Source organism: Falco peregrinus, chromosome 4 (genome assembly GCF_023634155.1).
Source record: "Falco peregrinus isolate bFalPer1 chromosome 4, bFalPer1.pri, whole genome shotgun sequence".
In the NCBI taxonomy this organism is placed as follows: domain Eukaryota; kingdom Metazoa; phylum Chordata; class Aves; order Falconiformes; family Falconidae; genus Falco; species Falco peregrinus.
The window spans coordinates 28,141,278-28,154,817 of NC_073724.1; the positions used below are offsets into that span (position 1 = coordinate 28,141,278).

A 13,540-nucleotide genomic window follows, 5' to 3' on the forward strand; every position below is an offset into this window, starting at 1 on the left:
CTGTAATTATTTCTTTAAGGTTCCAGACGTCATATGAAATGGGGGATTTTCATCAGACAATTAACAAGCATGAAAAATTGGCCCTTTAATTTCAGTACAGAATGGGAGAAACACCTATGAAGTGAACATATACACTGCAGGGGGAAAATAATTACTAACAGGCTAAATCAGTCCCACATAGCAATAGCAAAGCCCCCTCTGCATTGCACTTCTTGTATTTGCTTACATAAAACTCCGGCCCGATGAAACAGCTATCAGCTTTCGTACCCAATAACTTCAATGGCTGAGAAGCAGGCAGTAATAGGTGACGCACTAGATCCTGTTAATTCCCCTGACATGGTATGACATGTATCTCAGAGATTTCAATGCTTCTGTACCAGCACCCATCACAGAACCTAAGGAGATGTTGCATGAAGTGTTACTGTTTGTTAGACGTTGCAAGTCATGGGCTCTTGACAGATGTGCTGGAGCACATCCCTGTGCTTGTGCTGAAAGTTCTCAGCTGCAAATACTCCCACTAGTCATTTCTCTTTCCTCTTGATTTTTTTTTTTTTTTTTTTTTTGTAATACATGCCTAAGCAGCTCAAGAAAAGCATTTAATTTCCCACCAGGGAAGTTGCATGTGGCAAACTTGCTTTCAGCTGTGTGCCTAACAAATACAACAACTCATTTTAAACTTTTGTTTGGGGAAGTGCATAACATTTATCTCAACACAGTTCTGGAAACAAAAGCCTAAGTTTACACACAAACAGCAATCATTCAAAACCTTCCAAAAGTTATTCCTTCAAAAAGATCCCCACAAACAAGATACAAACACAACCAGGAAGAAAATGAAAACTACTTTAGTAGACAAGTTAGGAAGATGTACTGAAGATCCAGCCAGAGCTCTGCGCTAATTCAGACTTGCAGGGTGTTTGTCAGCATGGTGTGTGCCCAGGACTTCATTCCAGCTAATCCTAACAGAGGTTCCCATAACCTAGAACTTAAGAAGCTTTAAAAAGATGTTTTAAGTTTATGAAAGTACTCTCTTATGTCATGAAACACTTGAGTGCTGTCAGAAAGCAAAACACATATAAACCCCAAAAGTTTTAAATAAATAAAAAAAATAATAATCAGTGGGAAATCTCTCTTGAAGAGATATTAATACAAAACAGCAGTTGCTTTCCTGAGCGGGGTCACAAATGGTGCAAGCAGGAAACTGCAGGCAACCAATGCTCATCTTCACCCAGCAGCTTCACTGATGTGCACTGAAAAGCCTCAATGAATCCGCTAGCATGCAAGCTGACAAAATCATAAGACTAAATGGTAAAGCAAAAATCAGACATCAAAGTCCCAGTTAGCTGTGCCTTGCTGGCAGCACAAGGGAGTCAGATTCCTCCTCCGTTAGCCAGCAGCAGCAGGCTCCATGGCTCCAGCTCGCCAAAACCACCACCAAGTCCAAATGCGTGTTTCCAATATTAAGAAAATCAGTGCACTACTCAAAATGTAATCCTACTCTGGCTGGACTCCCATCATTTACTCTGGTTTTTGAATCTCCCAACCTGCTGCATTGTTAACACAGTGTCCTTTCTGCCTGCCAGTCCACAAACCACACCTGGAAGGCAAGCCAGCTGCTTCCTTACTCCAGAGCCACTAACAGAGCAAGCTTTGCCCTGTTTGCCTTCAGAGTGCTCTCTGATTTATGTATGATTTAGACCAGGGCAATTCTTATATTTTCATTGGCATTGAAGGAATGTATACAAAGACAGAGTTTGAGGCTGCAATATGCCATGATTTCTCTGTGCTCTTAATAAAATGCTTAAAAACTCCACAAAGTTATGGAGGCTGCATCTTATGTTGGATACTCCCAGTCAGTTCGTAACTTCAAGAAGTCCAGTCATCTTCATGACCCAGGTCCCAGCTGTCTTTGAACCACAGTCCTTTTCAATATTCTTCCCTCCAGGGCAAAGAAAAAAAAGAAAAAAAGCCAACCAAAAAATCCCACCACCATACACTAAGTACAAACTCATTCCTGAAAGTCATTTTTGGTACATATAACTTTAACCTAAAATTTCCAAATGTCACATGCACTTAACTCTGAAAGCCTAAAACAAACACACACAAAACTGATGTACAGCAACACACTGAGGTTTGTACCACTCAATAGCTCTGTTGTCAGGTTCATCTTTCTATTAATGAAACATAAGCTCCATTCACATTTTGAAATTGCTGCTAGTTGAACAGCTCCAAAACCAGGGAGAACAAAAGATGTTGAATACTCATAGTTCTTTGTGTTGCTTGTAAATGTTTTCCAAGCCACAACACCACATGCAAACTTTTGAGTCTAAAACCCAAGAGACAAATAATTATGGAGAGAGAGACTGCCAAAGCAGCAAGACAGAGCAGCAACAGAAAGTAACAAACAGCTGAGGACTAAGTGGTACATACAATGCTATCTATTTTTTGCACCGAATGGTGAAATCTCCTCCACTGTTCACTGTGTTTACAGCGGAGGGGTCACGGGGAATTTGGACAGGCACAGCACCTGAGCCATCAGCAGTTCACACCTGCCTGCAGAAGAAAAGTTGAGATAGGGTCAGGAGACACGGATTGCTCCTCTGGTACTGTCATGCTGAGTTTGTGTCCTTCGGGCCACAGGTGACATTGCATATGCCCTGGAAGAAGCCACCTTACAAGATGGACAAGAGTCACCATGGCTCTGTTTCACCCTTTGCCCACTGTGGGTACTGACCCGGTAAGCCTCCTAGCAAGTTTCTGCATCTGTACAGAGCCTCACAGGCTCAGCTGAGACCCATTACTAAAGTATTAAAATACAATCATCTTTGATGTCCCACATGGAGACTAAACTGTCTTTCCTTACTTTGCTCACCACAATTCAAACCCAGAGGCACCCATATCCAAATGGATTTTAAGGAACCAGCCAGAAGCACAGAAGGGATTTTGATTTCCCTGGACGGCTCAAACCAATCCAGCCACAAGCACACTGAAACAAACCCTGGAGAATGACCCCCATAAACATGCCACCACACACCCCACTAGACCAGCACCACGGCAAGATACCATGACCTCCACTGGGAGCAAGCCTTGACCTCCACACCCCAAGGTAAAAAGCACCTATGCTAAAAGAACATTATAAGCAAATGCATACGTCCTCTGCAGTGTTAACACTGTGGTGCCACAAAGGATTGAAATTTTTTGCAGGTGGACCTGTGGGAAAGCTGCTCCCACAGCTCAGCGCAAGCTGTCAGCCCCCCAGCGGGGACAGCCTGAGGAGCTGCACAGAGAAGCAAGGTGATGCGCTGCTCAGGCAGGTGTGGGGGACACATTTAAGGGAACCAGGTGCATGTGTGTCTGAGGAGGGGTGAAGGGCACACACTGCCAGGCTACTGTCAATAAGAAGAAAAATCCAGGAGTTTTGGTGGGAAGAACACCCATCATATGGAGTGTGGCAATGTAACAACCCACAGCACCTCCCTCAGCAAATGCTTTATCCCGGTGAAATTTCACTGAATACAATGCTCTCGCACTTCCAGAAAGATAGCAAACCATTTACATCCAAATACCATCAGTGGAAGTACAATACACGCAGTGATTCTGCATCAGGCTGTACCAGCTGTGTATCTCGGGGAAAACAAAATCCTCACTTACACGAATGCGCACCCACTCAGGGATGACACGATGCTGCTGCACAAGGAATAAAAAAAAGATACTAAGAAGTGGGCTTCACTAGGTTTATTTTCAATTTCTTTTAACCTTATCCTGAAATGGACTTTGGACTTATTTTTTAGAGTAATGACATTAGATATTAGTAAATATTGCTCAGAGAAGTTGCAGATGCCCCGTCCTTGGAAGTGTTCAAGGTCAGGCTGGATGGGGCTTTCTGCAAGTGAAAAAATGTCCCTGCCCATGGCAGGGGGGCTGGACGAGATGATCTTTAGAGGTCCCTTCCAACCAAAACCATTCTATGACTAGATACCATTAATCTTGAAAAACAAAGGCTAAAGAAAAAATACTGTATACAAAAATGATGCCTGCAACATGATGACTGCTGGAACACCACGACATGGAAGCAGACTTGAAAAAACCAACACCTGACTTGAGAAAAATAATTGATGTCCTTTAAACACTGAAAGTAAACCAATTTAAATCTGCGGGTCAAGAAATTCTAGAAACACTCTGAAAAGACAGATAATCAAGCACTGCCACAGTTCAGCCCTCCCAGGGATGTAATCTGTAATCCAGTATGTTCTTCTGAAATGTAACATTTCAAGATCTATCAGACATATCATAATTCACACATGGGACAGCAGATTTCCTATATTACTGAACCACATGTTTTGAAATAGAGCAAGAGGGATAATCTGTAAATATGGTGAAAACACAAATCGTTTAGGATACTGGGAAATATCTGAAATGCATGACATTTTCTCCTCCGCCTCCTTCTTGGACAAGAAGGATTACAGTGAAAAGACAAGATTAAATACTTTTTAATAGCCTAAGCAGGTGTTGTGGAGATAGGGGAAGGGCAGCAGTATAAAACATTGTATTTCACAGGTTTTAAGAAAGGTAAACTTAATATTAGTTTCTTTTTTTATAGGAATGAGGTTAAATATGTTTAAGAGGTACAAGATTTGACAGAATATGGAATACACCACTTGGCTACTGAAAACCAGCCACCCTTAATGACCAATACTAATCAGATTTTACTATTACTGTGGCACAAAAAAGATTTCACCTCCCGCCTGAACAAAGTGTATAGCTGAATACAAAGAAAAAGGACTGATTCTCTTTCAAGATTTGCCCCCAGCTGTTTATAAGAAGAAAGCCTGGTTTAGGGGATATTTGAACCTACTTTGGACACGTTTCACATAAAAGCAAGGACTTTTTCTATGGGTGGTAGAAGCCTATAAGGTGAGACTCCTGAGGTTACTACCTACAAGGAAGGCATGGTTCGTTCTGGGATGCAGAAGCAAGTACTGCTGGGGGAGCTGTATATACTGCAGAAGGCACGAAGGACAGGGGATGGCCCCGGTGTAGCACAGCATGACGCCCCTGGGAACTCCTGGGTTTGCAGGCTCTGCAAGGCAGCAGTTCCTGCACAGCGACTGCAGAGAGATGGGACGCAAACCCATATGAAGACAGACATCATTTTGCCTCTTGTTTGCACAGTGTGTTCTCCTCAGTATCTCTTTTTTTAAAAAAAACAACCAACCAAACTGTAATACACTCACTCTGCTCCAACCACTTTTCTTATTTGAAAGCAACAGTTTGGGGAGTACAAAGAAGCAAAGGTGTGGAATTATGAAAACACACAGTTACTAAGAAATGACACTGTAACATACTTTAAAACTTCTAGGAACAAAAACCTTTTGTATGTTTTGTTTATTTTGTAAAATAACAGCCCCCTCCCTACCTCCTAGACGAGACATTACAATTGGGAGAGTGTGTGCCACGATGTGAGACACCAACGCATGGGTCTTCTCACACAAGATGCACAAAGCACTGCACTGATTTTTACTGATGACCCTTCAGCTGATGCAAACTCTAACTGGCATTGAACACAATGCGCCCGACTTTCAGAAGGTCTGAGGGAGCCAAAAGCCCAATGAATATCAATGGCTGTGGCGAACTCTCAGCACCTTTGAAAATAAAATAATAATTATTATTGTTATTATCAGCCTCAGCAAGTCAATCCTACACAAAAGTTTTTTCTGCGAGCAAGGACATCTCAAATGGTCCTAATGAGAACCAGTCAGATACACCCTTGCCATTGGATCAGGAAGCTCGACAGAGCACTGGGGCCGCAAACAAGTCCTGGTTAGATGGTCTCATCAGCCTCAGCCTACGTAACAGCAAGGCAGCAGTTATAGAATGGTATAAACAGAACATTGTATTCATGATGGACTGGATCCCCAGCTGACAAAGCCTTTTTTTGTGGCTTCTTTCTGAAGTATTTTTGAAGTATTTCATCTGAAATTTGTGCTAGAAGTCCCCTCTCCTGGCTGACCACACTGACATTACCCAGTCAGGCACAGCTTGATCCAGTAACATTTCTCAGCAAATAAGTTGACAGACCTTGGAGTTCTGCGTTGTTATCATCACTACGAGCAAAATGTTCAAGAAATGTGTGCTTCTCTCCACAGCACTTTTGCCAACTGTTACATTCAGGACAAGACATTCCATACGGACATAAAACACACATTTCACACAAGTTGCCGATCTACAACCTCCAAGACTATAATAAAGATTTGCTTCTCTTCAAGATGTATCATTCATAAAGATTTAAAACAACTTTCTGATTTCAAATCTCTAGCAGTTTAATTTACTGAAGAAAAATCAATTTCACAGACTTAGCAGCAAAGAAGAACAATTTCAAATGCATTATTGAACAAATTTTATTTCCCCCTCAAACAAGATGCTGTAATCCAATGAATACACTTCTCTTAATAAGGCACTTGGAAACATTCCTTTCTCTCTTTCCCTCTTCCATTGTGATTCCAACATTTATTTGACATCAAACCATGGCAGAAAAGTGTATGTTAAGAGAAGGATACTAAGACATAGACACAGGAGAGGCTGTCAACTCCACAGTTTTATTTAATATCAAAAGTTCATGTAGGGAAAGCATGGTCTAAGAAGTGAGTTATCAGAACATGCATGCAAAAAAATAAGCTTTTTGGTGCTGATAATACAGCTGATTTGTTTCGGCCTTCAGAGCTGCAGCGACAGCATGAATCAGTACCTTAACATGCATTGAGAGGGGTGCTGGAAACAAAAACTTAGCAAAAAGACTGTAATACTACAGGAGTCTGATCTTCACTAAGCTAGGGAACAAATCAGTTAATAAGCATTTAGAAATTACAGAATTAGGTGATGCGAATTAATTTAACAAAGTAGCAACCATGGGAATTCTGTCAGCTTCCTTTAGCTTTGGCTGAGCAATTAATTTTTTTTTCTTCTTAATTAAAACCAGAGACAGTGCCAGCATCAGCATGTGCATATTAACAGACACACACTGATAGCTCTGCTCTAGCAGCTGCAACCTCTAAGCAATAATACACCACTGGCAAACTGGACCAAAGATACAGCTGTATTTTTCTTTTAATTTTTTTTTTTCCAAGCCTCCCAACTTTCATTACTGCTTAATTAATTCGGATCTAATGCTGGCTGAAAGGAAAGCTCGCAGGAAGCAGCCCATGCTGAAGGCCCACGCCAAAAGGATGCGAATGCCGACCGCGCACGTCGGGTACGGAGTGACCCATGTGCGCGGCCAACCCTCCCCGAGCCAGGCCCCGCTCCCGCGCTCACGCCAGCGCCACCCGCCACCCTCCCGGTAAGCCTGGGGACAGATGGCACCACGTTCCATCGACGCCCAATTCCCTCCACCGCACGGACCCCAAGCTACAAGAGAGTGAAGGGCACCACGTCCCCCCAGCAGCCCACGGGACTCCCCAGCGCTCGCACCCAAAGGCATCGTGCCCGTCACACAGACACACTCGACACTTCCCAGCTTGGAAAGGCACGCCGTCCCCTCTCCCCCCGCCGCGGACTGCTCCTCCTCTCCCGATCCACACTTCACCCCCTGGCAAAACGGCCCCACAGCCCAGGGGACGCGGGTTCGGCGCCGAGGGGCCGAGCGGGACCCTCCGCCCCGCCTTACCCCGAGGGGAAGCCGGGGCGAAAGCTCGTCACCCCCCAGCGCCAGGCGGCGGCTCCAAGCCCCGGGGGGGGAGACCCGGGGCCGGCCGCGCTCCCCGCGGCGCTTCGGCCCGGCCCCAGGGGCCGCCCCTGCCCGCGGCGTGCGGCACAGCCCCCCGGCCGCACCGCTTCCTCAGCTCCGGCGGGACCCGGGCAGAACACACGCCGCGGGCCGGCTGCGAACAACCGCATGCAACAAACTATAGCTCCAGCTCCGCGACTCTGCAGCACTATTATCAATAATAAATTACTTTTAAAGAAAGGGAGCGCTCTGCAACTAGCGGAGTCCCGTCGCCCGGGCCGCTCTCCCCGCCGGCCGGGAGCCCCCGCGCCCGCCCCCGCCGACTTTCTGTGGCGGCGGCCCGGCCCGAGCGGGGCGAGGGGCGCGGAGGGGCGGCCGCGGCTCAACAGGCTGCTGCCCCCCGCCCCGCCGCGCGGGAACAGGCCGGGCCGGAGCCGCCGCGACCCCCGGAGCTGCCCCGCACCTGCCCCCGCTCCCACCCTCCCAGCAGCCGCGGCTGCCTCTCCGCCCCGGAGCGGGGGCTTCCCCCGCAGCCCGGCTGGCTTACCCATGGCTGGCTCTCGTCGCCCGGGCGGCGCGGGGCAGGGTCTGGCTCTGCCGTGCCTCGCCGGGCCGGGCCGGGCTGGGCTGGGTGGGAGGCGCGGCGGCGGCGGCTCGCGCACTGGCGGGCTCCGCTCGCCTCCGGCGGCTGCGGCGCGACGAGAGGGGCGGGGACGGCCCCGCCTGCCTGCACCGCCCGAGGGGCGCCCGGCCCGGCTCGGCCCGCCCTGCCCGGCCCGGCCCGGCCCGCCGCGGGGCAGGGGTGCCGGAGCGCCGCCCCGCGGCCTGGCGGGGACACCCCCGGCGGCGGGCAGCCGCCCCGCCCCGCCCTCGCCCGCCTCCACCCCGCCGCGGGGCTGGGGTTGCCGCCTCCGGCCGGGCCCCGGGGCCGCGGCGTGCCTGAGAGCCGCGCTTGGTTTTTCACGTGGGCGCCCGTTCTCCCCCAGTGTCCTGTCGTTCGCCCTCAGCGGGCTTCCGTGAGGAAGCGCCCGGCCGGGCAGGCCCCCTGCCCCTCTCCGCCTCAGGTGCTCCCGGGGAAACGCGGCCAAGGGCACCCTCGCCCTTCAGAGGCGCCTGCTTTGTAACGTTTCTCTGTGGCAGTGGCAAGGGCGCTGTGCGCCCAAACACAACGTCGTTTCAGTAGTATCTACATTGCTGCTCTGCGGTGTGGTTCTCCTCACAGCCTCCTCTGAACTACGAATGCTACTTTACAGCATTGTATAGCACTGCGGTAGCTGCCACCTGGACGATGTTCCAGCCACACAACCTTGCATGACTCTGCTTGCAGTGACTTTTTCACTTCTCTAAACACAGTAAAAAGTACATCTTGCCTTTCGGGAAAAGCAGTGAAGGGGACCCTAAGTAACAGACTGGGTAGGCTGGGGATGTATGGGTGGCTTCCCGGCTAGAAGCTTACCAGTAAAACCCCTCCATACCTACACATGTTGGAAGCAAAAATAATTGTGTTGGCGCAGCAGCAAGCCTTCGCAGTCGCAGATGGTGGGTATGGAACAGAGCGGCAAAGTCAGCTTTTTCAGTTTAGTTGCTTTTCTAAGTTGGGCTTTTACCATCAGAGCGATTTGATTGCTTCAGATGCAAAGGCCAGCTCTTTAGTCAGAATAAATGCATCTACAGTGACTAATATCAATCAGATTGTGCTGATTTACGTTAATTGGGTACTGGGCATGCATTTCCTTTGTCTTTGTCACAATAATAGTATCTTCATTTTCTGTTATTTACACAAAGTGTAAGGATCTATTTAATCTTCCATGATTATTAACTAATTGATCTATTAAATTATGTAACCATATAATTCTCCTCCAAATGAGATAGATTGCTTAAGAACATATTAATAAAACACAAAGGCAAAGGAGTGACAAAAATGTGAACACTAATTTGCAGGGAAAATAGTTCGTACTTTGCAATTTCAGGCCCTTGCTCCCCAAGTAGTGTGTGTCTGCACTCACATTAAAAGTTGCCAAGTTAAAGCTGTAGTTTGTTTTCCATTAACAGAAAAAGGCCAGTCTCTCAGGGCAAAATCATCTGAAGCTTTCACGTTGATTAAGGAACATACACATTTTTTCAGTACAGACTACAGGCCCAAACACCAGCACTACAGGGTCAGGGAGTAAATGCCTCTTCTCCAAGAGGTAGTAAGTAGATTGATTCATTAAGTCATTTTGTAAAGATAGGGAAAAAAAATCATACCAGAGCTGATAACTAGCAAGCTGCTTCCAGCTCCCACTGGGAATTAAAGTAGATGAACTATGTACCTTAGAAAAATGATATTAATTATGGAAATAGCACATGACTGTTAACTACAGTGGCACTAAATAGCCCCTAAATACGGAGGAAACTGAAGGTAAATGGTAAGAGCATCCACTGTGTACAGCACTATGTGTGGGTGAGGGTGTAAACTCATTTTATTTTTTAAAATAAAGTCTTTAGTTAAATTTCTATTCTGTGAAGCTCTTGCTGCATACTGCCTGATTAATATTAGGATCAGCTGAAAAAATATGTCCCTGATTCTGATTGTACTTGCACTTACGGGTAACTTTGCATCACTGAAATCCGTGGGGCTAGTTGCTCAAGCGAAGTTTGTCAACACGGTCAGTGCTGTCCGGATTGGGTTTACATACTTGCACCAAAGTACGGGGTAGATATTCCTGTGGTAGTGCGGAAGGAGTTGTCCGTATTAACACATATGCAGTGAGAGGAGTGACTCACTTTCTATCATCCTCAGAAATGTTGGTCATTTTTCTCTCCAAAGAGTAAAGCGAAGAACAGCTGTCCAAATATGGGTTGTGGTTCAGCAGTCAGTGGGGATTTCCACTCACAGAGATACCGAGTCTCAACAAGTGAAGAGAGAAGTTGACAGGGCTGATGTCAGAAGGTTTGGTTCCTTAAGCAAAATTACATTATAATACTCAAATGAGGCTGAGAAGACAGGAACACTTAGCTGGAATGTCTATTAGGAATAGAAACTGACGGATTTCATTTCAGAACTAAGACATCTGTAGAAACAGGTACTTCCCAGTAGGGAGAGGCTTACTATCTAGTATGTAATAGTATCTAGTATGTAATAGAAAGGGGAAAGGATGGAGTATGCAGCATTTCAGTGAGTCCCTGTAGCTGAATGGCTCCTTGGGTGCTCATGAGGAAGGGCTAAAGACCTTCTGTAGATTATGCTGGAAACCAGATTGATCTGGACAATCTTGGCATCAAGGGATTATAAAATGACCTGGTGCCATTGCAGATTTGATCTATAAAAGAGAAGGTGAAGGTTAGAATTTTGCGTTGATTAATGTCATTCATTGTCTACACTCAAAGCCTTTTCCATAGCTTGGGTAACAACGTGCAAACATTCCTCTATTTGTAGTGTTACCAGGAATTTCAAGAAACACCTTCACTCCCTGTAGCGATATGCTTGGTATATCTCCTAACCTAGCCTGGAGCAGTGTGTTCTTCTCTGGAGATGTTTTAAAGAGGCTATCTGATTTGCAGAAGAAAATTTAACTTCCATCTCAAGATCAGTCAAGGAGAGGTGAGATGGAAAGGGATGGTCTCATCAGGTGTAACTGAGGGTAATGGTATATATCAGTCTGAAATGCTGTATTTTAGCATATTTCACCATTTCCAGCAATCAGGGGTGAAACGTTGCAAAAGCAAGTGAAGACTGGTTGCATATAATTCTTCTTTTATTTTTGTTTTTATTTACCAGATTCCATCTGTTTCCCCACTTCTTCAGTGGAGATCATCCCAGCTCTAAGATGAATCCCTGTTTTCTTTGTGGACAGAATGGTGTGGTAACTGCCACTACCTGTTTGCTTGTCTCTGTTTTCACTCTTATTGTCTTTCCTCAGGCTCTCTAACTAGGCAGATTGCCCTGGATATGGAAACCTTCCCAATGAAAAACAGAATCGAAGGCAGTGTTTCCACTTAATGTTGTATCTATGTCTAAACATTGCATTAAAGACAGTGGTTGAATAAAAAGATGTTCTAGTGGGACGCCTGCTTTGCTGGGTCCGCAGCTCACACAGTGTCTTACCACTGGCTGCATGTGAGCCCCCCTCCCGTGGCTCCCTCTGGCAAATAGTGAAGTGAATGGTTAATTGTAAATATTACTTCTTCTGACTACTACACAGGCAGTGTCAGTGGGTAGCAGTCATTGATTGCCACTTCCCAGAGGATTAGAGTATATAGGGTGCCACTCCTACGCTTGATTTTGCAAAAGTCCTGCAAATCTCCAAAGCCTTATAAAATCAGGGACTCAGAAAAACTGCCTCCTTTTGAATGTTAACATGAGTGTATTTTAGATTTAATGGAATCAGAAGTGATAGAAGCTAGTTTTAGTTGTAGTGAGCGTTCTCTGTGGCCTTTGTCAAGAGGGTTCATCCATCCTCTGTTTTGAGCTTCTGTGATTCCATGTACAGTTGAGGCATGCTGGGGTTTTTCTCTCCCATGTGATGTTCTGTTAAAAGTGGCGTTACAGAGGCCATGGATGTTAAAAAGAAGTAAAACGACAGTTGGATCACTTTATTCTGTCATCTGTGTGCAAAGAAGAGGTGACCTTTTTGTGTTTTGAACTCAGCATCTCAGTGTAGATTAAGGAATGACTCATGCTCTCCTATGTCGTTTGTACCTTTTATGTGAAGCTGATCCGCTTTAGACTCCAACTGCTGCTACCAAAATCCCTTCTTAGTGCTCTCTACAGAAAGCTGTTTGCAAAGTTCATCCAGCAAAATGCTGAACAAAATTGTTCAGATCATTGGTACTGTGTAGTCTGGGGGAAGAGAGAAAGGAAAAGATAAAACATTAATTTAGTTTAGCCACTATGTAGATACTTCTCCGGAATTTAATATTCAGGTATGATAGTGTAAGGAATAAACTATTCTTCAAAATCAGAACTATTTCATATTACAAGTAGGTCATATTTCCAGCAACCATTTCTCAATATGTAAATATGAGCAGTGATTGCTTTAGAATAGATACAATTATATATTCAACAGAATGCATATTTTTTCCCAATGAACCGTAGTTAATTTTATCTGAAAATTAGTGATTACCATTTTGGTGTTAATTACTGAGTACTAAATACATCTTTAGTGTCAAAAGATAGATTCATCTCTGTTTCATATACCTCAAGTCACTTGTGGAATAAACAATGTCACTTTGTGATTTTAAAAGTACAAAAAAAAATAATTAGAAGATATCATTGAAGATGAAGGATTAATATTTAGCTTAGGACTTCTGGCAACTAGCGAACCACCTTTCACTAAGCTCTGCGTGAGGGACCTTACCATAAGCGCACAGTATTTTGCACTTAGGTGTGTGGGTATTCTGTGAGTGTTCATGAGAGATCTGGGTTGGGGACTGGACCAGAGGGAAAAGACTGTATTAGCTATTTTTATTCTGGATACACACACTTGCTTTTGTGCCTTTTTCTCTCTGCATGCCACATAGCTCACCCACACCTGGTAGGGAACCAGGTGGGAGATAGTGTGAGGTCTGAAAGAATATGGATGGCCTCAGTAAAGCATTATACAGAGCAGAAAGCTTGTGAGTGAAAGAGTAAACTAACATCTCTGAAAACAGATGCCTGTTACACAGAAAAAATACAAGTCGGTACAACCTTCCATGTGTAGCCCACCTCGTTTCATCCTCCTCCATGGAACTGTGAAATGTGGATGAGAAATGCTGACAACCCTTCCTCCAAGTGAGGGAGAAGAGTCTTACCTCCTGCTATGTGAGTCACGATAAAATGATCCTGGTGAAGGCATT

General features: G+C 45.5%; 1 protein-coding gene across 1 annotated transcript in view; it reads right to left on the bottom strand.

Moving 5' to 3' along the window:
• GPM6B (glycoprotein M6B) overlaps positions 1–8,487 on the bottom strand; it is a 111,897-nt gene extending 103,410 nt beyond the window's left edge. The window contains exon 1 of the mRNA XM_055802163.1: positions 8,268–8,487. Coding sequence (XP_055658138.1) covers positions 8,268–8,271 — 4 coding nt within the window. The 5' untranslated portion in view covers positions 8,272–8,487. The remainder of the gene's footprint in view (positions 1–8,267) is intronic.
• Between the last annotated feature and the right edge of the window lie 5,053 nt (positions 8,488–13,540).